The sequence below is a fragment of the Thalia democratica genome, chromosome 5 (genome assembly GCF_965202585.1).
Source record: "Thalia democratica chromosome 5, ktThaDemo2.hap1.1, whole genome shotgun sequence".
Lineage (NCBI taxonomy): Eukaryota > Metazoa > Chordata > Thaliacea > Salpida > Salpidae > Thalia > Thalia democratica.
Genome location: NC_139169.1, coordinates 58756390 through 58783276, shown reverse-complemented (window position 1 = coordinate 58783276; position 26887 = coordinate 58756390). Strand labels below are relative to the sequence as shown.

General features: G+C 26.6%; 1 protein-coding gene across 1 annotated transcript; it reads right to left on the bottom strand.

The window, feature by feature from the left end:
* Positions 1-5096: 5096 nt before the first annotated feature.
* Positions 5097-20369, bottom strand: LOC145837111 (GDP-mannose 4,6 dehydratase-like). Its single transcript, XM_082944878.1, has 7 exons — positions 20281-20369; positions 19053-19261; positions 17246-17431; positions 16661-16883; positions 16385-16478; positions 10460-10574; positions 5097-5807 (listed from the first exon to the last, which is right to left on the bottom strand). Exons 1-7 carry the CDS (start codon positions 20330-20332, stop codon positions 5604-5606), a joined length of 1083 nt encoding a protein of 360 aa, XP_082801004.1. The 5' UTR covers positions 20333-20369; the 3' UTR covers positions 5097-5603.
* Between the last annotated feature and the right edge of the window lie 6518 nt (positions 20370-26887).

Below are 26887 nucleotides of genomic sequence, written 5' to 3'. Positions count from 1 at the left end.
TGTTTTTTATCGTGTTAAATAAACTGATAAAATCTATAGAAACATAAACACTATTGAGTTAAACAATTTTTAGTTCTTTTTATAGCATAATTTAAAAGTTTTTTACAACACACCAAACTACTTTACTAATAGTTTTCTTCAGATCATTATTTTTCTTAACATGTAGTTACTACATATATTTTATTGAACGACAAAAAAGACGCTCAAAGTATTTGGTCCTATGACCTGGTGCACGAAGAACGATTCGGTTTTTAAATTCTCACACCAAGGATACCTTTTAACGTCTTGTCCAGGACTTAAATTTGGAGCTAGAAATGCTAAAAAGTATGTATTTTTATTTAAAAACATCATTAAAACTCAAAGTAGTATCGTTGTACAAAGTATTTATTCTTTAAATGCATCTTAAACATGTAAAAAAAGTTTTGATACAATACTGTTGGATTAATTAAAATGATTCAAACTTGTATACAGAATAAAGTTTAACAAAATTAACTATTGATGATATATATTTTGTCAATAAGAGCACAAACACAAAAGTGATAAAAAGAATCTAAATCATCCTCATTTTCCCAAACCTTTAGATGTTCGAGTATTTTTTGACTTTTGTTACATTGTACCATTTACTGCTTTCGGATATGTAAATATTACCTTTTGAAAAACTTCTTTGATAACAAAACTATTTTGCGAAATCAATCTAATCATCTTTATTATAGACTCAACTTTTTCAAAGTCCTTACTATTTATTTTCATTATATTTTCAAACTTATTTCAAAGGTATTCGTTGGTAGTTTACTTAGTTGGTGTTCGTTTTTAAGCAAAACCTTTTTTATTATGGATGTACACTCATCATGTTTACAAATATAAGAAGTTCAACACAAAAGAGACTTAAAAGCAGGATCTGACAACAAAGGAAGACAAACTGTTAGTAAGAGATCTTTTGCAAGTTTGCTTCTTTTTTCAGAGTTATAGCCAATCCAGTCACCTGCTGCAGTAAATACTCCAATTTTGAAGTAGTACGCAGATTTTAAGATTGAAAAGTTTTCTAAACTAAAGCAGCATCTAGTTCTAAATAATTTTAAGTTAGTATAAGAAGTATAGTAAAACAAAGTTTTATATACTTCATACTTAGTTGATCAATGTTGGATAAATTAAAGATATCGGCTATATTGTGATACAGTAAATTGTTCTCAATACTCATGTTGTTTTGCATGTAATTGCAAATGCTTAATTTTAATCTTTCATTTATAAAAACCTTGCTTGTTCTAAGACTTACTTAAATATTGTTGTCTTCTTGTGCTAAGTTAGCTAAATAAAAAAAAACGAAAATTTAGCTCTTTTGGAATAATTTGTTTTTTCAAAAAAAAATCATATATTACTACTTTTGGTAAGTATCTTCTTATATTAGTATAAAAACATCCCTTTCTAGATGAAAAAAAACTAAATACAGTAAAGTTAGCTCAAAATATTTCGTACGTTAAAATAGTGCGTAAAACTAAGCAAACTAAAACTTTAGCTAGCTTTAAAAAAATTAGTTAAATTCAATTTTTATTACTTTATCCTGGACATGACTTTAAACTGTATCCTGGTATATGACTCGATAACCGAAATGTTTTTTCGTACACTAGGTCCTAGGACCAAATATTTGAACACTTTTTTTTCGTTCAATAAACAATAATAATACAGTGTTAAACAATTATTCTATTTCTTTAAAAAAGAATTTATTACTTGAATATTTTACCTGTAAATTCATCAATAAATTCTAAATTCTCATCATTTATGCTTTCATAATAGTTCTTTTCAGAAATTTTATTTTTTAACAAACTTTATGAAGCTCAAACGGTTTGTTATCATCTTTTTCATGTTCTTCCATTACCTTTTCAGTTTTGCTATGAATATTTTCTTATGATATGACTTTATAGTGCCTTAAAAATGTTTATAATTTTCAACTTAAGTTATAAAATATTTAGTAACCCATTAAAAGTAGTATTTATTGTATCAGTTTGAATTATACTCGTTAAAGTTTTGAATTTTGAATAAAAACATACACAGTAAATTTTTGAATATTAATGTTTCAACTTAAAAATAGTCTGAAAGATTATTGTATTTATAGCTTAAACCAAAAAATAATAAAGGGAGTGCATTATAAATACCTAGATATAAAACTCTATAAAATAAGGCTTATATGTAAAAAATAAGTTAAACCCCTCTACCCTTAGTTTTAAAATTTAATAATTAAGAATGCTTTACTTTTCTATAAACAAAAGTTTACAAAACTACTGGGTTGCAAGTCTTTGAATTAAAAAACTGTCTTGTGTAACCAAAAACTATTCTGAATGACTTGAAACTGTCCTTAGTTATCCTGAGTATTTTTTGTTTATTTTAAATATATTTTGTAGTTTTATTATTTTTGTCCTGGACAAGACATTAAAAGGTATCAATGGTGTGCAACTCGATAACCGAAAGGTTTTTTGTGCACCAGGTCCTAGGACTAAATATTTTGAGCACTAATTTTTTGTCCTTCAATATTAACAAAACTAGAGTTCTTGAATAATTTTTTAAATAAATTAAAATATTAAATCTAATTGAACCACATCTCACTTAAAAACATCTGTAAAAAAATAGGCCTGAGACTTTTAAAAAACTGCCCTTTTAACTTTATATAAAAACATCATAATTGTCTAGGTTAACCTAGTTTTTATAATATCGATCTATCCAGAGTTGTCAAGAAATTTTTATTTTGCTCTGTCCTTATCCTGAGTGTGTGGCAACTGAAGTGTGTAGTAAACTTTTAATTGCATAGCAGGATTAGCTTGAAAATTATGTTATAAAACAAGTTTAAAATTTTTTTAACTGCTTAAGACACAAAAACTAAACAAAATTACTTTAAACAGACTGGACGTTTCAAAGTGTTTTGCAAGCATAAATGTGTGGCATTCTTACAGGATACTAACATTTTTAAAAATTTGACAAGTTTATACAAAATGCAATTGACCAAGGAATTTTTTTCAATAAAACCATTAGTATACTTGGCAATTAATAATACCTTTTTGATAAGTTATGCTTGAAAAAAACTAACAAAATTGCTTAATTACAACAATAAGGTAAACATAACATGATTTAATTGAAAAAATCAATTTTTTATTTACATACAGTGTTTAAATCCATTTTAAGACAAAATACAAATAATCAGTATATAATATACATTAAAACAGTGTCCTAAATAAAGGATGAAAACAAAACAACTTACTGTGCTCAAATACTTTGAAAGAGGTAAAAATGAATTCACATCAGTACAACATTTTACCTTAACAATATTCTTATGATTTTTCATAAACAAACTATAAAATGCAGTAAAAAAAGTATAATTGTTGGAAAGTCATATTTAAGTTTGTTATTTAACTAAATACTTATTAAGATTTTAATTAACTTTTTAGTTATTTACTTTGCAAAGCTCTAGTTAACATTGGAAACTACTAAAATATGCACTGACAAAAACTATTCGATAAGTATCAAATTAATAACTTTTAAAATCCAAGAAGTACCAAGATAGAACAGTATCCCATAGTAGTTACTAGTTAACACTTACAGATATAAAAAAAAACCCTGATGTTTCTGCGGTGAATAAATACTCATAAATAAACAATCTGACTTAGTAGAACACTTATTATTAAGGAGTTGAAATGGAATAAGTCAAAAGACAGAACTTTAACTTCAATCAACTTAAAATTTAGTTTTCAGTTTGTCAGATTAACATGCTCGCCGGCCGCAGGTGGCCCGCGAGCATGTTGTTGCCAACCCCTGATGTATTGCTTTTGAATGCCAATTTTTTGTTTAAATTAGCCAAGACAAAAAAAAAAACAGTTGAACAAAATTTGTTATAAAAAGTATTAAATTGAAATTTATATAGTGTTGATAATTGATACTAAATTTAAAAATTGGAACTTTTATGGAAATTAAGTTTAAATAGTTATTCGTATACTAATACTTTCGTTTAAATCTTGCTTATATAAATTCAAACAAAAAAATATTAGACCAAAAAGTTTATACAAATATTCACTAAAAATTGAACTGAACAAATTATTAAGTATAAAATTCAGCAGTATTGTTATGGCTTGCTATAATAAACTAAAAAAATTTCGTGCAATTGATATATAATTTAATTACTTACCAAAGTCTGTTTAACTAAGTAATTTCTAAGCATATTTCAGTGCAATCTAAAAGAGTAACTGCTTAAGCCAAACATTTATTAATTTAATTAAATAAATAGTTTTTTGAACGGCTCACTCACTAAGTTTATGTTTAAATTTTAAAGTAGACTATGTTTTGTAGCGATTTTCAATGTTTATTCTTTTATTGAGTTTATAAATATTCATTTAAAAAATTTAGTTTTATGAGCGTTTTGTATATTGCAAACAATCAATTTTCACAAAACAAAAATTATAGTCTAAAATGAATATTTATGCCTCCCCTGCTATTAAATCTTTCGTAAAAATTAGTTACTTAATGCACAACTGACAGTATAAGAATATGCTTCAAAGATAACAAAATACTTAACTTTGAAAAAGTGTATCAAATTTAAATCACTCAATAAGATAAGCTTTTCTTTCATGAATAGTGAGTAAACATGCTTGTCAATATTTGTCCAGCAGCTTTTAGCAACTCCTGTTATTTGAGTTGAACGGTTTTGAGAATTTAAAAAAAAATAATTAAGTAGAAACAAGGTAGAAACTTTGACGTAAAATTTGGCTTCAAACCCACAAAACATTATATTTTTGTAATATTGAGTGATGAGCTTTGATTTATCTAAAGAATAACAACCTTATTTTGAAAAGCAACACAAGTCTGATATTTACAAAAAATAAGTCAAAATAACCGGACTTTGGTAAAAACAATTTAAACTAGCCTGAGTTTTTTAGAATATTTAGCTAAGTGATTCACATTATAGTAACACATATAACTTTTACTGTAATAATTAAACTATTTTATAATTATTATGAAAAAGTATAGATATTACAAAATAATATATAGTATAATTAATACAAGTAGTAATGATAATTTGAATCGAATAATGAACAAAAAAAAACATCAATTTTCAAAAACTTGATTGGTTTATTAATAAAACGATACTGATATATAAAGAAGTTAAAAGTCTATTTAAATAAAAATATTAGTTTGATAAATTAATAAGTTAAAAAGTGGTTTTGTTAAACTATTAGTGCAAATATGTAATATAAAAAATAGTGCTCGTAATGTACTATAAAGTTTGAAAACCGAGTAGCTTCTCCGTTGCTTAAAATTTGCATGCATAGAACAAAAACAACAATATACAAACAAAAGGCTTTCCGAAAAAAACGCAGCTTCAAAGACAAATCTCTCTATAAAAATTCGCTGTACAACGTGTATAAATAAAATGACATAGAATTTAACTTTCTGCAATATTTCAACAAAAAACACAGCTATTGAATATTCTCTGTTGAAGAAGCATGGAAATTATAACTTTTGAAGATAAAAAAAAGTTGAAGAAAATTTACACTGTATTATGGAACGTACTGGTATTGCTACGTACAAAAAAAAACGTTATATGTTGAATAAAATTGAAGAATTCAAGCGTTGGGGTTGCTTCGCATCAGTTTGATGTCGGAATCCACCATTTCCCTGACCAGCTGGTCAAACTTCACCTTGGCTTTCCACCCGAGTGACTTGTGCGCTTTCGAGCTATCGCCTAGCAACAGATCCACTTCGGTGGGTCGGTAGAACTTCTCGCTGATTACGATTCGGCGCAATCCGCTTTCAGCGTCGTAACCGACCTGAGAATAAAATTTATATGAAAGTAAATTACAAATTAATAAACATAAAATAAGTTTAAACAAAGTTATGTGCTAAAAAACTTTTACAATTTCTCAGTTAAAACTTTAGGTGCAAAATTTTTACATAAATAAAAATATTACACACTTTTTTGTTAAACTGTTCATATTTACAGGGTTGCCACTCGTTTTTTTCTAAATTTTTTCCAGGTTTTCCAAATTTCTTCCAAGTTTTTAAAAGTAAACATTTTTGGGTCTATTTTTAGTTTCAAGTTAATTTCTATAAAAGAAACTGTGTTAAACAGTACAAAAACATTTAAAAGATGCTGTAAAGTTACTTTAAATGTGCTTTTTAATAAAAAAATTTATGATGATGACAAAAAAATCTTATTTATATGATAGATTTTTTGTGTCAAATTGAAATTTTAGTACTGATAATGTTAAAAATATTAAAATTTCCAGGTTTTTTCAAAATTTCTCAAATTCCAGGTTTTTCCAGGTTATTTTTGCCTAAATTGTCGAATTCCAGGTTTTTCCAGGAAAAGTGGCAATCCTGTATTTATAAACAGTATATAAAGACTCACATACAGTTAGTTATTCTAAAAAAAACTTATACATTTTTTTTGGTAATAAACATTATTTGATATGAAAAAAAATTTAAGCAACTGTCAGCAACATTCAAAAACAGTTAGTTTTATTTTAAATAATTATTCATAAACGTAAACAAGTGTTCATGTTTTTTATTCGGTTATTAAAATTTTCAAAAAATGTTGCTTGTTTAGTGTTTATTAGTTTGGAGTGCTTGTTGATTGAATAACTTTATTTGAATGCTTATATTTTTTGTTTATCTTAATATTTTTAGTTTTTGAACTAGTTGAGAATTTGAATATAACCTTCATATTTTATGTACAAAGTTTTAAAATAATACGTGTTTAAAAAAAAAATAATTATTTGTTAAATACATGTACAACAAGACTTGAAAAACCTATATGATAAAATTATCAAATTAAAATGATTCAGGTTTGGAGAAGTCTGAATAAAGTTTGTGAAAACATTGTCTTATAGAAGTATTTAATTATTATATTTCAAAAAGAAAAATACTTCGAATAAAATACTTTAAAAAGTTAAAACTTCATTATATTTTAAACCAACCTTAAGAAAAAGTTTAAATCAAAAATTAAAAAAATAATAAGCTATTGATGAAAGATACAAAATACAATATAATCAGTTACTGCTTGTTTGTTTTAAAGAAGTCTAAAAGAACCATTTTAAAGTTAAAAGAAAATTTGTAAAAAAAAATTGCTCTATACACGTTTAAAATTTTTTGGTCATTTTCTAGTTCTAACTAAAAGGAAACAAGCATGAATCAAATCGGAAATAAAGTAAAACAAAACAAAAACGATAATTATAACTAAACCGGGTATAACCCACACACTAAGAATTTTTGACTAGTCATGTATATTTTCCTTTTAATAGTTTATAAAAACTTATGTAAACGGTAATTGTATTGTAATTTTTAACTATTTTATATAACTGATAGATATATATCTAATTATTTAAGTTTTATTGTACATTTAGTTGTTTTAACACTAATTTTTAGTTACTTTGCACAGCTTTTTATTTGAAAATGACTAATGAAAAGTCGAAACAGTGTCAAAATTATTTAATAAACTATAAATCTACAATGTGTATCTCTCTAAATTGGTATTTAAAAGTTTCAACATCCCCTTCTGTATTTTCAAAACGATAATTCTCATTTTTAGGTAACCAGGGTTGCCGAATGTTTTAAATTTTAATCTTCAGATTTTAAAAGTACACAATTTTGGGTCTACTTTAGTTTTAAGTTAAGTTTAAAGAGTATTCAAGACCACTGATAGAAAGAGTCAAAGAACATCTAAAAGGTAAAACAGCTGTATCTGACCACAATAGTAGTAATAACATTTGTAAAGATGAAAGAATAACTGATAAAAAGTTTGATATTTTAAAAGAATGCAGAAACAAATTTGAGACCATGATTAGCGAAGCGATTTTAATTAAACGTCATAATCCAATTTTGAACAAACAACTAAAAAAACGGTGTTAAATAGAATAAAAAAAAATTGAAAAGAAACTGAAAAGCTACTTTAAATGTGTTGTTTAATAAAAACAAGTTTTCATGGTGTTAAAAAAAATTATTTATACGGTAGATTTTTTGAGTCAAATCAAAGCTTTTCTACTTAACATGTAAAAATTGTTTAAAATTCCAGGTTTTTCCAGGTTTCCAAGTTTTTTGGTAGCCCTGTGTAACGTACTCTTTTGTTTTTGCATAGAAAAAAAGATACATTTTGAATAGATATTGTTCCTTTAGATACACATATAGAATAAGTGTTCACGCGTATAAAGCCACGCCTAAAATCTTATTCTTTGTCGTAACAAAAGAAACTTAAATAAAATAAAATACGTAGGCAATTTTTTTTAACGGTTGACGAACTCTGGATTAAAATACTTGCTACAGAAATAAAATTATATGAAAATGAATAGCTATCGACTTGAGCTTTTCTTAGAGATATTTATTTTTATTTTTCAAGCCTTTTTATAAAGGTTTTAAATGTATGAATAGAAATAAAAAAGTATTGTTTAAAAAGAAAATTCATTTTCTTAATACGGACACGTAAGCTAAATATTGCGCGTGAAAAACTAACTATGAAAGTTTTTTCGTCATGAATGCATAATTTTTTCTAAAAATTTACTAATCACATTTACTTACATAGTTAAACATAGCATACAGATTACCCATATTGATAAAAGCAACAAAAGTTGAAAATATCTAATGATGCTGAACTATTTTATGAAAATAGTCTGAAAAATACGCTAAACAGTAAATTTTACAGATCATTAATACTGAAAAATCAAAAACATAAATGCAGGACAAGTATTTATACAACAAAGTTTAGAAATCTATAACAGAACTAATGAGATTAGAGGACCAATGAAGTGTTGAAAATAACCAAAAATTCCAAGTTTAAATATTAGACCAAGTAAAGAGGCTTTAGTTGCTTTGCAAACTAAAAAAATAGTTGTTTGTTACTATTTAAAATCTATTTATCGCTATGTTTATTTCATTTAACAACATTTAAATTCATACAACATACAGGGTAGCTGTCTTTACATCAATTTAAATTACTTATACTTAGCTAACTAATTATCATATGTGTTTACTCTAGACTTATTTAAATTGAAGTTAATTTGGTTTAACAAAGTAAAGTTAAATCTATAAAATTTTACTGCTGATTAATAAAACAGCCAAGTACTTCAAATAAGTTAAAATTAAATTTGAGCAAATTAAAAAAATCAAACAATATAAATAAAAAGCAATTACTAAATTAAATTTTGTAGATTAAAAAAATCACATCGTAATATATTAATATGGTTCAAGGTATTTCATTATAGATAATTTTGTTTTCACTGCTTTCTTAACTTTCGGTTTAATTTCTCAAAATCTTCCATTTATCTAATTACTTACTTTTAATTACCAGCAATTAACAATGCATGCTTTGAATTAAATAAAACTAGAAGTTTTGACTAAAATTAGTTTAACAAAATGTGATTTTTATATCTATACAAATTAACTTAAAAAGAATTTTTTGTGTACACAATTTATTTTAATTTTGCTTATTGAAAAATATTTACTTTTTAATGACATAAACTGAAAGTTTTTTGGTTGATAATAAATTTCAAAAACTTTTGCAAAAAAAGCTGACATTGTAATTTGCTCATAAATATTTGAGAATTAAGTTAATTTAGTTTTATATTTCACGGCAATATTAACTAGTGCCTACATCAAAATTTAGAAGTAAAAAACACATATATATATTCGGTGTATAGAATAAAATTTCAAAAACTATATAGATATTTTGAATATAAATAATTCAACTTTAAGTATAAGAATAAACTAATATCTGTTTTTATTAGACCAACTTAATTGAGTTTAAAAAAGTCTTAATTGTTTAAATGACTACAATAACTTTATACAGGATTGACCAAAAATTGTTGTCAAAATTTTCTCCAGGTTTTCAAAAATTGTTCCACGTTTTTAAAAGTACACATTTTTGGATCTATTTTTAGTTTGAAGTGAAGTTTAAGGTAAGAAACTGTGTTAAATAGTATAAAAACATACAAAAGATACTCTAAAGCTACTTGAAATTTGTTTTTAATTAAAACAATTTTTGATGATGACAAAATTTTTTTATTTATATGATAGATTTTTTGAATCAAATCAAAATTTTACTAATTAACATGTTAAAATTGTTTAAAATTCCAGGTTTTTAGCCTAAAATGTCAAATTCCAGGTTTTTCCAGGTTTAAAGATTTTTTATCAACCCTTTATATACATAGAGAATATATAAGACATAGCAAATTGAAAAAAAATTAAATATATTTTTCAGTTTATATACAGTATTTGTTGAATAAAAATTAGTTTATTATGATTCGTAAAAAAATAACTTTTTAAAATGAACAAATAGCTTTCTAATGAAGCTAGAATATAAAAAATACTGTTATGTTTATGTGCATTTAAAGTGCTGTATATCTTTTTAGAACACAACGGATACTTTCTAAACTTTCTCAAGTATATACATATGTGTTATAAAATATAAATATATTTTAACACAACAAACTTCGTCGACGCCTTTGCCTTCCCACCTAATTGTGACGTTGATGTGAGCGAAAGCTTTTTCGACAAATTCTCTAACACTGTGCGTTTCATTTGTCGCCAGCACGTAATCAGATGGCCTGTTCAACACAATAGTTTTAACTTTAAAAGAATAAGAAATAATTTGTATTGTATTCTTTTTGAGAGAAAGTAATAAAGCGTATGTGAAAAACTATTATAAAATGACTTCATTTAACTCTTTGATGTTAAATTAAGCTGTATCACATATATTTTTAAATAAACTAAAAAATGGGCAAATAGTTTTTTTATTGTATAAGTACAACTTTTTAGTTTTTAATATAATACCATTTTATACATTTTCATATGTAAACTGTTTTACTTTAAAGTTTATTGGTAGAATATTTTGAGCTTTGTTCAATTTTTATAATCGTAAAATTACACTAAATTATGCTTTAATTTATTTACCCTCTTTAAAACATCAGCATTAACAAAAGACAGGCTTACTAAAGTTCAGTTAAAATTTAAAAAAATATTGAAGCACTACCTACTTTTCAAAAACTCTAACAAGTAGTTAGTGGTAGTATTCTAAAACTTGAATAATATTGTTTCAGTTCTTAATTTTGTTTGAATCTAAACTTCTACTCTTTTCAGTTAACATTAAAACTAATTTAACTATCTTTCAGTATTTTATTACTTAGTTATTATATAATGTTTTAAAATAAGTCTGAATTAAATACTTCCCCAGTGCACTAGGCCTGAATTATTTTCTTTGTAAAAACCTTAGTCAAGCTACTTAAAACAAATAAAACTTTCAGTATACCAAGTTGAGATACATGGCTAAAAACAACATGTAAGTATCGATATGACTATAATACACAGCTTAAGTAATGTCAATAATGGTTCGATTTGGGTTTAGATCAGTGGTTCCCAACCTTTTTGATGCCTCGCACCCCTAAAATCTCTTAATTTGATCTCGCACCCCTAACACTATATGCTTAATTATTTATTTATAATTTTATTATAACTTCATTGATTTCATGAATTAATAATTTGTACTTTAATTTTTATGATAGTGTACTATATTAACAAAAATAAAACACTTGGAAATTTAAAAACATAACAAACTATATTCGAACAAGTTTTACCTATCTTTTATAAGGTAGAAAACATCAGAACTCACTCTTCCCTTCGCAACGATAAACGTTTTATGAAGGTCAAGCAAGTGAGTTTGGAGCTCATCACTTGTAATTCTACCTGCTCATTTTGAAACAAACTAAAAAAATTAATTACTTTTTAGTTAAACGAAAAAAAACTAATCTATCTTTATAAAAAAACTTTTTTTTTTCAACTAACATTAACAAAAAACTAAACTAATCTTATATATTTAATAAAAAATCCTAAATGACACCTCGTTATCCTCACAAGGTATTTAACAAATTATTAAAATACTATTCATGCAATATTATTTTGAAAAGATTAAGAACTTAATTTTAAATCTACTCTAAAGTTAATGACTTTTTTGTTCCTGTTTATTGTACAAAACTTTCTGAAAATGTGGCATTTTGTTGCTGATGGCAATTCGCATGTCTGCCTGTGCATTCAAGCGGTTTCTTGATTTAGTTTTTGTAGACAAAAGAGGACTAAATCCAGACTCACACAAGTAATCGTCGCGAATGGAATGAGAGTACTTAGTGCTTTTTCACTAAGTTTTGGAAACATATTCATTGAACAACACCAATATTGCTCAAGAGTTTTGCTTTCAAACTGCATTTTGATAAAACGGTTCATGCATAATTCAATAAGTTCATCTTTAAACGATTCATCATCGGACATGAGATTCAAATTAAAAGAATATGGATTTATTATCCATTCTTCAGAAATTTCCAGTTCTCCTATTTTAAAATATCCGTCAAAAGACTTGGATAGTATTTCCAAATGGTTCATAATTTCTTGACGCACACTTGGAACGAAACACTCATCTTCATCAGTCACTTCGTCGAGTAATGGAAAGTTTGATAAATTTCCTCTTTCAACTCGTCGACACCAGAGATTTAACTTTTTTTAAAAACATTTATTATTTCACGACATTTTAAAATATTTACATTTCTCCCTTGCATGGAAACACTCATGTCATTCAAGCGGCTGAAAATGTCACTTAAGTAAGCTAGTATTTGAATAAACTCTTTTGACTCCATTTCTTTGAAATGGTCATAGTCACGTTCCTTAAGAAAAGCTTTCACTTCTTTCCTCAATTCAAAAAAGCGCGTTAAAGCTCTTCCACGTGATAGCTAGCGGACCTCCGTATGGAAAAGTAAAACTGAATGTTTACTACCATAATCTTGACACAAGGACTTAAAAAGACGGTGATTAAGAGCACGACCTCTAATCCAGTTGATTGTCCTCACACAAATATCAAGGACATTTTTAGATTTCGAGGGCAATGTTTTTGATGCCAAGGCATGTCGATGAAGAAAACAGTGAATACTCTGCAAGTGCGGAATATCCTGTTTTAACAAAGCAAAAAACCAGATTTATTTCCCAACATAGCAGGGGCACGTCAGTACATACAGAACAAATAACTTGCATGTCTAAGTCATGTTTTGCAAAAAATTCTTGACACATCGAAAGATGTCTTTTGCTTTTGTAGTTCTTTTCAGATCTTCACAAAATAAGAAATCTTCTTTTATCGAACCATCATGCACATATCTCAGTAGTACAATCAATTGACTGCAATTTTCAACATCGGTTGATTCGTCCAACTGGAGAGAGATTTTTAAAGAACTAGCTTTGATTTCAGCAATGACTTGATCCAAAACATCCGAACTTAAATCTTTAATTCGACTTTGAATAATATTATTAGATAGCGGCACTTACTTAAGCTTTTTTGAAACTTCTTTTCCAAGAACATCTTCTGTCATTTGTAACACACATGGCTTTATCAACTCTTCAGCAATTGTATGAGGCTTTTTGAATTTAGCTACGTTATACGCCACATGGTAAGAAGCCAATAAAAGAGGTTTGCCAGCAGATACAAAACCGAACTTTGGAAGTGTTCCTCGTAATTCATAGCGGATCCTTTTAGATTTCAATGACTCAAAATCATTACCTGAAATATCTGCTCCACCATGTCGTTAGTTAAAATGTTCTTGCAATTTAGATGGCTTCAAATTTGAGTACGAAAATACAATGTTACATAACATGCATTGCGGTTTTGCAGGCCTTCAACTGTTTCAGTGCAAGTAAAACCAAACTGAACACAACTTTCATTCAACTTCCTTATCTTTGACATGATTGAGTACTAATTAAATAAACTGTATTGTAAAAAATAAAAAAGTCAATTACTATGACATTTTTTGTCATAAAATTTATACTGAAACAATACTTAAGCCTATGACTTCGTCTAGAAAAGTAATAAATATTAGGCTTAAACTTAAAACTAAACTTTTTATACATTTTGTTATGAATATATGTACTTCTTAAAATGTAAAAATCAGCTGTTCTAAGTTAAGCTTATGTAATGTTTTATTTTCAAAACTATTTGCAGCTAGGGGGTTTCAAAATAAAAAAAAGCTTTGTGTTTTGATTTTTTAAAGTTAAAAGATTTTAGTCTTAAATTGTCAAAAGATAGGTATAAAAGCAAATACAAAAAAAAGTTTGTATGCTTACAATATAATTAGAAAAAAGTAGATTGAAAAAGGTAAACGGTTTAAGTTCAAAAAAGGTATGAATAGAAATAAAGTTGATGCATTGAATACTTTTGCTGATCTATAAAAATTGGTTTCAGTAAAGCTAAAGACAAGTTTTCTAAAATGGTATAACATACAGTAGTTGCTGTGAACTTTACAATTTATTGATGTTAAATCTTTGAGCACCACTTTCTGCACAACTAAGCTTTATAAAAGATGACATTATAAATGTAATAGACTTAAAAGAACCTGTTCTTAACAGCTAATAAAAAACCTGCTAAAGATCTTAATTGTTATGTAAGTATTTCAATTAAAATAGATGCTAGCTCATTAACTGTTTTAAAGAATTAATGGCCAGTTAAGAAAATAAAATATTTAAAGAATAGATGATTAAAATTCACAGGTGTAAAACTCTAAGAAAGCTTTACTGAAATGTTAATTCTAACTAACAGCTAATAAATGAAATTAGTTAAAATAATTTACTTCTAGAAATTCGCTCTTGCTCTATGACGTATTAATAAAATTAATTTATTCAGAAAATTAGCGCCAACTATTTTTATAACAAAATGCTCTTTTTAACTTTATAAACTTGATCAGAGAGTGAAAATCTCCTTATTAGTCATACAAAAAATAAAAACCATCTCGCACCCCCTGGAATGTTGCCTCGCACCCCCAAGGGGTGCGAGCACTCCTGGTTTAGATAGTTGCCTGCAACTAGGAGGGTTGTCAATTGTTTTTGGCAAGTTTTTCCAGGTTTTAAAATTTCTACAAGGTTTTTAAAATTACACACTTTAGGGTCTATTTTCAGTTTAAAATTAAGTTTAAGGTAAAAAAAATGTATTAAATAGTATAATAACATTGAAAAGATATCTTTAAGCTCATTTAAATATGTTTTTTAATAAAAAAACTTTTGATGACTACAATTTTTTTTATTTACATAATAGATTTTTTGTGTCAAATCTAAATTTTACTACTTAACGTGTAAAAGTTGTTTAGAATTCCGGGTGTTTCAAGTTTTTTTTAACCTAAATTGTTAAATTCCAGGGTTCCAGATTTTTTGGCAACCCTGAACTAGCGTGTCTAATAAATTCTATAAGCATAAGCGGAGCCTAGAAGACTTAAGGTTATTTCAGTTACCTAACAACAAACGTTTTAGTCAACGTTGAAATCAGTGAAATTAGTCAACGTTTTTGAATTGAGTAATGCGTAGGTTACATTAAAACATAAACAAAACGTAGAAAATTTTGAGTTGAGTACAAAAACTGAACAGTTTTACTTAGATTGTTGTAAAAAACTAATTGTAAGTTGTTATTGAAATGTCTTGGTTCTTCAATAAAAAAAAATTAAAAATACTATTATCAAAATGTTTACAACAGGTTTACTTTAGTTCTGGTTTAGCATTAGCTAAATTATAAAAACAAAAGACCAAAAAAAACTCAAAGCATGGCCATCAAAAAAATAACTATAGTAAGATTATTATCTTAATAAAATGTTTAGTTCACTCAGAAGTATTTTTTACTACCGTAGAACTTTTGAAATAAAAAGCTCCTCCCAAATCTCTACAAACTAATAAATTGTTTTTGCTCACTAGCTGTATCATGTAAAAGTATTTTATTACGTTATACAAAATTTTTAATACTTTATGTTTTGCATTGCTTTTTATAATTTAATCTGTGTAAAAAATAATTTAAACAACAACATTGAAATCAAAATAAGATAAAATTCATGGCTATATTTTAAAATCTAGTTTACTACAAATTTTTTACCAAGCCTTATATTTTTTCAATACAAGTTTAGACTTCTTAAAATACACAAATACGATATACCACAGATGTTTTTGTGTCAAAACTTTATTCCGACTAAAGGCGTTCCAATGCTCTCAAATAATTTAAGAACAGATCTACGGAGTCTCAAAAAATAAATAAATAGGATATATTTATAATATAAAAAACAACTAATTTTCAATTCGTTTACTTAGTTTCAATGCTTTCTGCATCTCTTCTAAATAGGATATAGATATTTTGACTAACTTTATTACACTATTAAAATTTAAAATACATCTTTAAATAAATAATATTCACATTAGTTTAGCTAAATAGTATGTCATAACTAAGCGTTAAAAACCGAATAGAAGTCTCAATTACCATAAACTTAAAGTAAACTTGCTTTAAAAAGCAATCAGTATAACAATAGGATGATTTCAATTTTTTAGGATTAAATTTAAAAAAAATTTAGTAACAAACTCATCCTGTTGCATCATCATCCACATTCCTTCCACGTAATCTTTCGCGTGTCCCCAATCACGCTTTGAATCCAAGTTTCCCAGTGTGACGTACTCTGTAAACACATTCAACGCTAAATAAGTTATTTTAAAGCATTGTTTAAAAGTTAGAAAACAAAAACTTTTTTTTCTCATCAAAATTAAAAAGAACATTAAACAAGTTAATCATCAAGAAAATAAAAAGCATATTTACAACTAACCCATAAAAAACCTCAATTTATAAAAAAAATCGAAATACCTTGAAGGCCGAGGTGTATCTTGGCAACGCTCCTGGTGATCTTGCGGGTGACAAAGGTGTTTCCCCTCCTCGGAGACTCGTGGTTGAAGAGGATCCCGTTGGATGCGTGCATGCCGTACGCCTCCCTGTAGTTTACAACTATCCAGTAGGCGTACACTTTGGCGCAAGCGTACGGCGATCGGGGGTAGAACGGGGTCAGTTCGCTCTGAGGCACTTCTTGAACCTGCGTTGTTTTAATGAATTTAATTGAAATTAGTGTGTGTTCTTTATTTATGTAAGCTGTCACAACAAGTAATTTTAACTTATTTTAGACTAACTTTTAGCTTACTTAAAAGTATAACTAATCACCAGTTGCATGAACATGGTTTGAAAATTGTTTTATAATTTTAAATTAAAAAATATATATATATTCAGTAAGTTATTTTATTACTAATAAATTAAGTATATAACAATATAATAGTAAGTTATTGAATGATACAAACAAAGCCAATGAGTCATAATGGTTAGTCCTTTAACACCTCTTATCATACAAAAACTTCTATGTACTTACAAAACAAGCATAAATAAATAAAGTTCTAAACCAACTTTGCCATACATTTCGCTGGTGGAAGCCTGGTAGAACCTGACTTTTTTGTGCAGGTTGCAGGTGATGATGGCGTCAAGCAGCCTCAGCACTCCCACACCGTCAACGTCAGCAGTGTATTCCGCCTGGTCGAACGACACTTTCACGTGGGACATCGCGCCCAGGTTGTACACTTCGTTCGGTTGAACCTGTCATGTGCTTTTGTTTGCTTTTTTTGTTAACAATTCAGTTTGATACTAAAGTTAGTTGTTAATATATTTTGATTAAGTTAAAAAAGTTAAAAGATCTTTGCTTATCATAGAGTTGGTTGGATAAAACAAAAAAGTTTAAGTTTTATATACTGAACACTTGAGATAACCCTTATTATATTACATCTGCCAAGAAATATATTAATAGTTGACAATGATTTTCAAATGATTATTGTTTTAAACTTAGTGTCATATTCGAATCCACAAAATTCGAATTGCAAAAAAATAAGAATTACAAATGCAGCAGTAAGGAAAAACTGAAAACAAACTTAATGAATTTAATTTGCTTAGTTGAATAATGTATAGTTTTCACGTTTTGCATTATACATGTAAGGTCATAATTAAATGTCGATAAGAATACTTTATTGAGTTTTGTATATGATATGAAGCCACTAATATATTTCTATTCATGCTTAGTACATCATATGTTTAAAAGTGTGCAAGAATACATTTACGCACTTACTCACAAAATATTTAAAACCTTAATGTACAATTATATAAAGAAAACAATAAGTTTTATCTATATTATTTTTAGTAAAAAACTAATAGGTAACTGTTTTACAATTCGGTATTCTTTGGCAGATTTTAATGAAACCTATCAGTTGTATCAAAGTGTTTTTAAAAATTTTAAATAATTGTGAGGTGAAACTTATCGATATAAAGTTGAGTTTAGTAGGCTTTTATGAAAGAAGCAAACTAAAAGCAAAAACTATTTCATTAAATTTTGTTTTTTCAAGTTTTAGCCATTATACTTACACTTTCTTGATCTAATCTTTTTTAATAAAAACCAAATCGTAGTTTAAATATTTTTTGCTTAAAAAACTATTATTATAAGACCTTTTTTTAATGTTATAGTTTTTATTGGAAAATAACTATAAATTTTTGTTAATCATGCAAAAAAACTTATATTTTTAAGTTCAAGGTATGTCCTTTGGTAAAAAACATTAAAATATGTAGATTCTCAATCGAAATTGAAGTTAGAAAACTTACCCACAATACATTTGTTTAGTGACTTTTTTCAAAATTCACTTTATTTCAAAAGTTGAACTTTTTATATTCTACCGAATCAACTTATAAAATAGTACTTTAAGCATTCATAGAAAAATTGGTATCAACTTTTGAAAAATGTATTTAGACTCCAAAAACAAATAACTAAGTGTTTCCAAGCTATAAAAACTACTTAACTTAAGTAATAGATATTTTTACAGTATGTTTTAATGATGCTAAACAGTAATATTAAATCTACTAACTTAGTATATTAAAATCTAGTCTTTTAATTACTTAAAGTCAAACAAATCTAAAAAAATAAATATAATAAAAATATATTTAGCATTTTCAAATAAATATTTGATAACAACTATTAACAAAAAAATCATTTTGAAGTATAATCATAGTAGAAAAATTAAACGTTTTTTGTATAACAACAAAAAGATAAACACAACAAAACTGATAATTTAAACTCATTTATACTAATATTACTATCAGTCCAATAAATTTATAAAGCTACAAAAACTAAAACAAGCTACATTATGTTAGTTTGGTAAACCAAACCATCTCAAACCTTTTGAATTATTTTCACTAGACATGTGCTATCACTAAGATCACCATAGTGCAGGATCATCTTTCCATGCTTGTGAGTTTTCTGGTCAGCATACAAATGTTCAATTCTTCCGGTGTTCATGGTTGAAGCTCTTCTAACTATTCCATGAACCAAGTAACCCTTTTCTATAAGCATCTCAGCCAAGTAAGATCCATCTTGCCCAGTTATTCCTTTAAATTGTAGCAAAAATTTAAAAAAAAGTTGAAAATTATTTTATAAATTTAGAATTGAAACTTATTTGAACATCTTTTTTTTTAATTTGATATTATTTTTTACTAAGCTACAAGATGCTTTTTACAGATTTTAGAAATTCAAAATAATTTTTGAGATATAGCCGGTCAAAGTCAGAGGCAACAACAGAATCCTTATGGGAGCCGCAAACTAAAACAGCAAATAACTAGATATCACTAAAAATCTATCTCCTCCTACGTTTTTTGAGATAACTACCTCAAACATTTAGGAAGTGTTCATTGATATATTTAAAAAATTCTGTCAGAAAGATTTAAAAAAAAATTAAAATTTAATATAAAAAATAAACAAAAAAACAGTTTTTGTTCCAACAGAATTTTCTAAACATAGCAAGGAACATTTCCTGAAAACTTGAGGTAGTTATCTCAAAAAACGTAGTAGAAGATTGATTTTTAGTGAAACAGTCTATTTTTGCAGTTTTAGTTTGCGCCTCCCTTAAGGAATTTTATTTTTGGTGAATTTTCATTAGTAATATCAATTTCTTTTTTAACCTTAAGTATTCTCTGATATTTAAACATTTAAAACATACAATTTTATGTTTTTAATGAAGAATGTATACTTTAAAAACAAATTTACAGTCTAACTTAATATATATCTTTTTTTAACATTTTTAATAAAATATATATCAAGTTTTTATATTGAAATCATAAAAAATAAAAAAGCTAAATTTTCATAAACAACATTTAATATTTTATAAACAAAAAAAAGTTTTATAACTAGTGATTTTTTATTTGAGTAAAACTTTCTTTAAAACTTCATAAAAAATTATCTGTAAATGGTTATAGTATTAGCATAAGTCATTAAAAAAAATCTTGCAAAAAATAGTTAAAACCAAAGCCTAAGCAGAATTAAAAATAATTGAATAATAAGTACATAAACTAAACCAGAAGTGGATTTTGTGTAAATATATGTATTCAAGTATAACTAAATAATGAAAAACCTGTAATTAGAGCAACTTTAGCATCAACTTCCATATTTCTGTTTTGATCCATTTTATTGTGGTAGCTTAGTTTTTTACAAATACTTATATTTTCTAGAATTTGTTAAATTTGTAGACATGAAAAAATATACCCAATATTGTATTTGAGACTAAAAATTATATAGTGATAATCTTAATTCTACATGGAGGGGACTAACAGAGAGGATAAATCTAGATAAACGTAAGCAACTTTACAACTTTAGTTTATAATTATACATTGTTTAATACATAGAAAATATCTACAAATAACAACAGCTTGAACAGTACTAAATTAATCAAAAACAATTAAGAGTTTAAAAATTATTTTTTTAATACTTAAAATTATTTAATGAAGAAAATATTATGAAAAGTTGTGTGGTAAGTAACTGATAGACTTTTTTAACTTCAAATTTTCAAGTTTAAAAAAAAGTCTATTAATTTCTATTATATAATCTTCTATGTAGAATTTCAATAACAAAAACTACTAAAATAACTCTGTACAAAGTAAACTTTGTTAACGACTGTTCTAATTAATAGTATGTTTACCCATGCATAGAGCTTATGTGCTTGATTTTTTTAAACACATACTTGTCTTCTATTATGTGAAGTACTTTTTTTAACACTAACATTTATTGTGCTAAACTAAGTAACTTATGATATATCAAATCAAGGTTGGTGAGTTCAATAGGTTAAAAAAAGAGGGTAAAATAAGACTACATAACTATATATTTACCTCTCCTTTCAACTTTTAAAGTAAGTTTATTAGAAATATAAAAATCATTCTACTAAAGAACTATTTAAATTTCTTTATTATCTTTTAATTTTAATAACTTTAAAAGTTTAACCTAGAAATATGATAACTACCTAATGAATATTTTCTTAAAATTTGAGATATCTAGTTCTATAATATATTCTAGGATTATATTAAGTTTTCAGAAAGTTGACAACAAAAGGTAAGAATAATTTATAATCCTTGTATTGTAAACTTTTTTCATAACTGACTGTATTTTAAATGTTATTATTTTTTTTATATTCTACTGGGCTTTGACCTTGCAAAGTTCAACTCAGAAAGTTTTCAAAACTACCATTAGGCCACACTTAGTAGACAATGACAATTTTTTATAAGAAGACTTAATTATCAAGCTGCAAGTAAAATTATACTCAACTAACTTGCTTGCTTGAACTTTTAAATTATTTGACTTTGTATAGGAAAGAGTGTATACTGATGTTTTTTACTTTATATAAACTAACTTGTTTACAAGCTTCAAAATTTTACACTTAGCTATATATCCAAAAATAACTTAATTAAAATAGATTAACTGACTTCTATCAAATAACTTAAAAAAATGTTACTTTAATAAAACAATAAGGGTTAAAGTAAATATCAAAGATTTATATAAAAAAAATAATGTGGCCTGATGGAGTAGGGATCCTGATGACAGCTTTGAAAACTCTCTAATTAAAAATTGTAAGATTATGCCCAAAGGTTGACAAATTATGAGCTATGGATGTTGGTGGGCCAACATCCAAAGCCTTAGTTGGGTCAGGTTGACTTTCTATGGGTAGATTATCAACCTGACCTTTTGTTCATACTTTTCCTGCAGGCGGGGCGACCTTCTAACAGGCTTATGTTCAGGACCCGTTGCAGGCAACTTCTCATTTATATTACTTAAGTTGGACATAATAACTATAAACTAATTATAACTGCTAACTTGTAAATTATCAGTGGATTCTATCTATAAAATACTTAATGCTATTCTAGGCTACTTTATATAATCAGACATGACAGTTTGGAGTGATGAATCTATTATTTAAAGAACAACAAGAAATACAAGCATAAATTAAAATTATAAATTACTATTATAAACACTATTAGAATTGATAGCTATTTAAATCTATATCAAAAGACTTAAAACAATAAACTAAAAATTAAACAAAACTTTAGGTTGCAATGAACTGTGAAAGGTTTAATTAACTATTAAACTTGTAAACCTGGCTCAAATATTTAAGCATTCAAACACCAGTTGAAATATTAAGTTTAAAACAAAACAATACTTACAATAAACATTCACAAATAAGTTCAAGATAAGTTGATGCTTCCAGCTGCACACTAAACTTAATGGCTAACTACTCACATGAAACTGTATTGTCATGTTTTGATGTTTCATTGCATCATGAGCCTTGATTCTCATTGGCTTGTTTGGAGTTAACATTTTGTCAGAGGATTCTCATTGGCTTGTGCATGCAACCGTAACAAGCTCTAAATACTCTCTTGAGCTCAACAGTACAAAAAATGTACCAATTTTTCTTGAGGTTTAGTACAAACCTTTTTAAATTGTAAAACAGTACCAGTTTCAAAACTTTCTTCCTACAACTATAAACAAATATACTACTCTAAACAAGAAGAAAATAAACACTTAGAAATTTTAAACACTCATTTCAAAATTTATATTTATTATTTACAAAAAAGTTGGTATTGTTCTACACCAGAAGTTGGCAAACTGCCAGCAAATCAAAAACATTTGAAATGCAATGTACTTTTTAACTGAAAAGATCATACTAATAAATTAATAAAATAAAAAAGTATTTTATATTTATTTTTTTTTTAATTACAGCTAGTTATTATTTTATCAGATCTCTACTGGCTATTAATATACTTTCAAGTAGATAGTATATACATCAATTTAATACTAAGAATTTATTAGTTTTCACTATGTTTCATGCAAAAACAATGATCACAATAAAAATTTCTTTTAAACAAGATAGAACTATTCAAAATTAAAATTAATTGTTTGCTAATAAAGATCCTGGCAAGTTCACTGGAATATATAATAATGACAAATTCAAACAGTCCTCCTTAGGTTAAACTAACAAACACGCTCATTGGTCCAAGGACCTGGTTAACGAAGAAACATTTTGGTTATCAAGTCATACACCAGGATACAGTTAAATGTCATGTCCAGGACACGATGCTGAAGTTTGATAGACATTTAAATATAAGATTTTTAACACATTCAAAATTTTTACTTACAGTAATTACCGCACTTTAATACCGCTCTTACTTACATTAGAACAATGAAACTCTAGAACCTTGTTCCATGTGCGTAGAACTACGTCATCAACTAAGTAAATTAACTTTTTACTAATAAAAATAAAATATTTATGGTACGCCGAAAAATATCGAATTTATTATTAAAAAAATAGAAGAAGCTTAGTAAACATTGTTTAAAACCGCTCATACTTACATTAAAACAATGAAACTCTAGAACATTGTTCCATGTGCGTAGAACTACGTCATCAAAAAAAAATTAACTTTCTACTATAAAAAATAAAATAGTTATGGTAAGCCGAAAAATATCGAATTTATTATTGAAAAAATAGAAGAAGCTTAGTAAACATTCTTTAAAACCGCTCGTACTTACATTAGAACAATGAAACTCTAGAACCTTGTTCGATGTGCGTAGAACTACGTCATCAAAAAAAAATTTACTTTCTACTATAAAAAATAAAATAGTTAAGGTACGCCGAAAAATATCGAATTTATTATTAAAAAAATAGAAGAAGCTTAGTAAACATTGTTTAAAACCGGTCATAATTACATTAGAACAATGAAACTCTAGAACCTTGTTCCATGTGCGTAGAACTACGTCATCAAAAAAAAATTAACTTTCTAATATAAAAAATGAAATAGTTATGGTAAGCCGAAAAATATCGAATTTATTATTAAAAAAAAAAGAAGAAGCTTAGTAAACACTGTTTAAAACCGCTCATACTTACATTAGAACAATGAAACTCTAGAACCTTGTTCCATGTGCGTAGAACTACGTCATCAAAAAAAAATTAACTTTCTACTATAAAAAACAAAATAGTTATGGTACGCCGAAAAATATCGAATTTATTATTAAAAAAATAGAAGAAGCTTAGTAAACATTCTTTAAAACCGCTCATACTTACATTAGAACAATAAAACTCTAGAACCTTGTTCCATGTGCGTAGAACTACGTCATCAACTAAGTAAATTAACTTTTTACTAATAAAAATAAAATATTTATGGTACGCCGAAAATATCGAATTTATTATTGAAAAAATAGAAGAAGCTTAGTAAACATTGTTTAAAACCGCTCATACTTACATTAGAACAATGAAACTCTAGAACCTTGTTCCATGTGCGTAGAACTACGTCATCAACTAAGTAAATTAACTTTTTACTAATAAAAATAAAATAGTTATGGTACTCCGAAAAATATCGAATTTATTAACAAAAAAATAGAAGAAGCTTAGTAAACAATGTTTAAAACCGCTCATACTTACATTAGAACAATGAAACTCTAGAACCTTGTTCCATGTGCGTAGAACTACGTCATCAAAAAAAAATTAACTTTCTACTATAAAAAATAAAATAGTTATGGTACGCCGAAAAATATCGAATTTATTATTAAAAAAATAGAATAAGCTTAGTAAACAATGTTTAAAACCGTTCATACTTACATTAGAACAATGAAACTCTAGAACCTTGTTCCATGTGCGTAGAACTACGTCATCAACTAAGTAAATTAACTTTTTACTAATAAAAATAAAATATTTATGGTACGCCGAAAAATATCGAATTTATTATTAAAAAAATAGAAGAAGCTTAGTAACCATTCTTTAAAACCGCTCGTACTTACATTAGAACAATGAAACTCTAGAACCTTGTTCCATGTGCGTAGAACTACGTCATCAACTAAGTAAATTAAATTTTTACTAATAAAAATAAAATATTTATGGTACGCCGAAAATATCGAATTTATTATTGAAAAAATAGAAGAAGCTTAGTAAACATTGTTTAAAACCGCTCATACTTACATTAGAACAATGAAACTCTAGAACCTTGTTCCATGTGCGTAGAACTACGTCATCAAATAAAAATTAACTTTCTACTATAAAAAATAAAATATTTATGGTACGCCGAAAAATATCGAATTTATTATTAAAAAAATAGAAGAAGCTTAGTAAACAATGTTTAAAACCGTTCATACTTACATTAGAACAATGAAACTCTAGAACCTTGTTCCATGTGCGTAGAACTACGTCATCAACTAAGTAAATTAACTTTTTACTAATAAAAATAAAATATTTATGGTACGCCGAAAAATATCGAATTTATTATTGAAAAAATAGAAGAAGCTTAGTAAACATTGTTTAAAACCGCTCATACTTACATTAGAACAATGAAACTCTAGAACCTTGTTCCATGTGCGTAGAACTACGTCATCAACTAAGTAAATTAACTTTTTACAAATAAAAATAAAATATTAATGGTAAGCTGAAAAATATCGAATTTATTATTAAAAAAATAGAAGAAGCTTAGTAACCATTCTTTAAAACCGCTCATACTTACATTAGAACAATAAAACTCTAGAACCTTGTTCCATGTGCGTAGAACTACGTCATCAACTAAGTAAATTAACTTTTTACTAATAAAAATAAAATATTTATGGTACCTTGAAAAATATCGAATTTATTATTGAAAAAATAGACGAAGCTTAGTAAACTATCTTTAAAACCGCTCAAAACTAGCTTTAAAATCGTTTCAACGTGTAGGGTACTATGAGCTGTTGTTATAAACTCTGCAACCGGCAAAGGAGGTTTACCCTTTCCGTTACCTGAAATAAAAAATAATTAATAAACTGTTATAGCTTTTAAAAATATAACTTACCTCCTAAACTAAGTGCATAATAGTATGGCTGTTTACGCATGCCATCCATTTTTCGTATAACACTTCCAGTTGCATCAAGGAACAATGAAACATTATTATATTTTTTTAAGTGGTTTTGTAGGATTTTGAAGCTATTATCCGTGAACATTGTACAACTGAAAGCGTCATAATTCAACTGCCTAATGTACCTATAAATTTGATAAAGTTAGGTGGTCAAATCTGTGAGAATAATTTATAAAGCTTAACTTTAATTTAGTTTTATGGACTGAAAATTATAAATAAGAACTTTAAGTGGACAAACCCGGGATACTTTTTGCTAGGGTCATCAACGGATTTCAAAACTTTTTTCACTGTTCTTATTTCCGTAAACCAATCTTTTCTATTTTTATTTCGGTACTCTGACATCGTCTTAATAATGACATCTTCCGAAAAAAGATTTTCTAAATTGCCCGCATAGCGATTATCGTCTGGAATCCTTAAACCATACAATAATCGATTCAATTCTTAAGTTTATAGTTAGATTTATTTATAGGACTTACTTGTATATTGACTCAGTATGTACTTCGTGCGCAGTTAGCTTTTCTTTCAACATTCGATTAACTAGTTTACTACGTTTAGCACCTCTTAATTGAGTCTTAACTTGTTCTCCTTCTTTGTGCGTTATTAAGTCTTTACGTATCAAAACAATTTTCAAAAAAAAACTATGTGTAGGTTTGGTTTGAAAATTTCCAATTATAGTGTACTTCGCTTGACAACCTAAAAAATATTTTTTTGTACAACTCATATAATAAGATTAATTAGCATAAAGTTTATACAACTGTAAGAAGTGCTTTTTTTTATAAATAAAAAACATAACAGTAATTGATGTTCATCAAACAAAAGGACATTAGT